The 1,327-nt window shown below is 42.2% G+C and overlaps 1 protein-coding gene across 1 annotated transcript; it reads left to right on the top strand.

Moving 5' to 3' along the window:
- Positions 1-318: 318 nt before the first annotated feature.
- On the top strand, positions 319-807 carry LOC110695473. Its single transcript, XM_021872702.1, has one exon. It carries the CDS (start codon positions 319-321, stop codon positions 805-807), a length of 489 nt encoding a protein of 162 aa, XP_021728394.1.
- The last annotated feature ends 520 nt before the right edge of the window (positions 808-1,327 follow it).

The raw sequence follows: 1,327 nt of genomic DNA, 5'->3' as shown, positions 1-1,327 counted from the left end.
GAGAAGAAAGATCCATCAAGATGGTGCGATTTCCATTCAGATATTGGCCATACAACCGATGAATGTGTCGCGCTCAGAAAGGAGATCGCTTACCTGCTGAAGAAAGGATATCTCAAAGAACTTTTGTCAGACAGATTCAAAGCTCTGGGGAAGGAAAGATAATCAAAGCAAGGAGGCCCCCCACCTCCTCCTCCAATTGTCAAAACCATTTGTTTCATATCAGGAGGGTCAGAAGTATGCGGCTTAACATATTCAGCAGCGAAACGACATGCAAAGGAAAGCAATAAGGATCAGCCAGACAGAAGGGAAAAATAAAAAATGGACATTCCCATCATGTTTGAAGAAAGCGATGCAATAGAAGGCCATCATGACGGTCTGGTGATTTCACTCCCAGTTGGAAATTGTATGATCAAGCGAATCCTTGTTGATAATGGAAGCTCTGCAAACATCGTCATGCTTGATGCCCTAAAACATATGAACATCGACGAGAAGAACATTATCAATAAGTCAACAATGCTAGTAGGATTCAGTGAGGAAACTAAGAATACAAGTGGAGAAATAACATTAGCTACCTATGCGAAAAGAGTTAACTTACAAGTTAAGTTCTTGGTGATTGACACCTTGTCATCATACAATATAATCTTAGGCAGACCATGGATACATGAGATGAAGGCCATCCCCTCCACGTACCATCAAATCATTAAATTCCCTACCAGGTGGGGTATCCAAGAAATTAGAGGAGATCCTAAGGAAGCCAAGAAATGTTACAAGATCGCAATAAAAGCAACATCTACAGAAAAGAGTTAAGCATAGCAATCAGAGGGTCAGCTGGGCCAAGAGAAATTGAGCATAGCAGAAAAACAGGAAGCCACGGAAGTCCAACTGAACCCCAACCATCCAGATCAAAAGGTCAGAATAGGATCAGAATTGAATTCAGATCTCCGTCAGCAAATTTATGACTTCTCAGAAGAAGAAAAAGATGTGTTCGCTTGGACCCACCAAGACATGAAAGGCATCTCCCCAGATGTGATCTTTCACAAACTGAACGTAGACCCAATGCATACACCAGTAAAGCAAAAGAGAAGGAAATTTGCGCCAGAAAGGAAAAAGATCATCAATGAGGGAATTCAAAACCTATTGGAGACATGGAAGATCAGAGAGGTGAAGTACCCAGAATGGCTCGCTAACGTAGTGGTAGTCAGAAAAAAGAACGGAAAATGGCGAATCTGTATTGACTTCACAGATATTAACAAAGCATGCCCAAAGGATCCGTTCCCTTTACCTCACATCGATGCCATGGTAGACGCAACAGCAGGGCACGAGCTTC

Source organism: Chenopodium quinoa, unplaced genomic scaffold (assembly GCF_001683475.1).
Source record: "Chenopodium quinoa cultivar QQ74 unplaced genomic scaffold, ASM168347v1, whole genome shotgun sequence".
Taxonomy (NCBI): Eukaryota; Viridiplantae; Streptophyta; class Magnoliopsida; order Caryophyllales; family Amaranthaceae; genus Chenopodium; species Chenopodium quinoa.
Note: the sequence above shows the minus strand (reverse complement) of the source record. Positions and strands in the feature narration are given on the sequence as shown.

Excerpts from the sequence above, each read along its gene's own strand:
- LOC110695473 (XM_021872702.1), top strand. The coding sequence starts at position 319 with ATGGACATTCCCATCATGTTTGAAGAAAGCGATGCAATAGAAGGCCAT.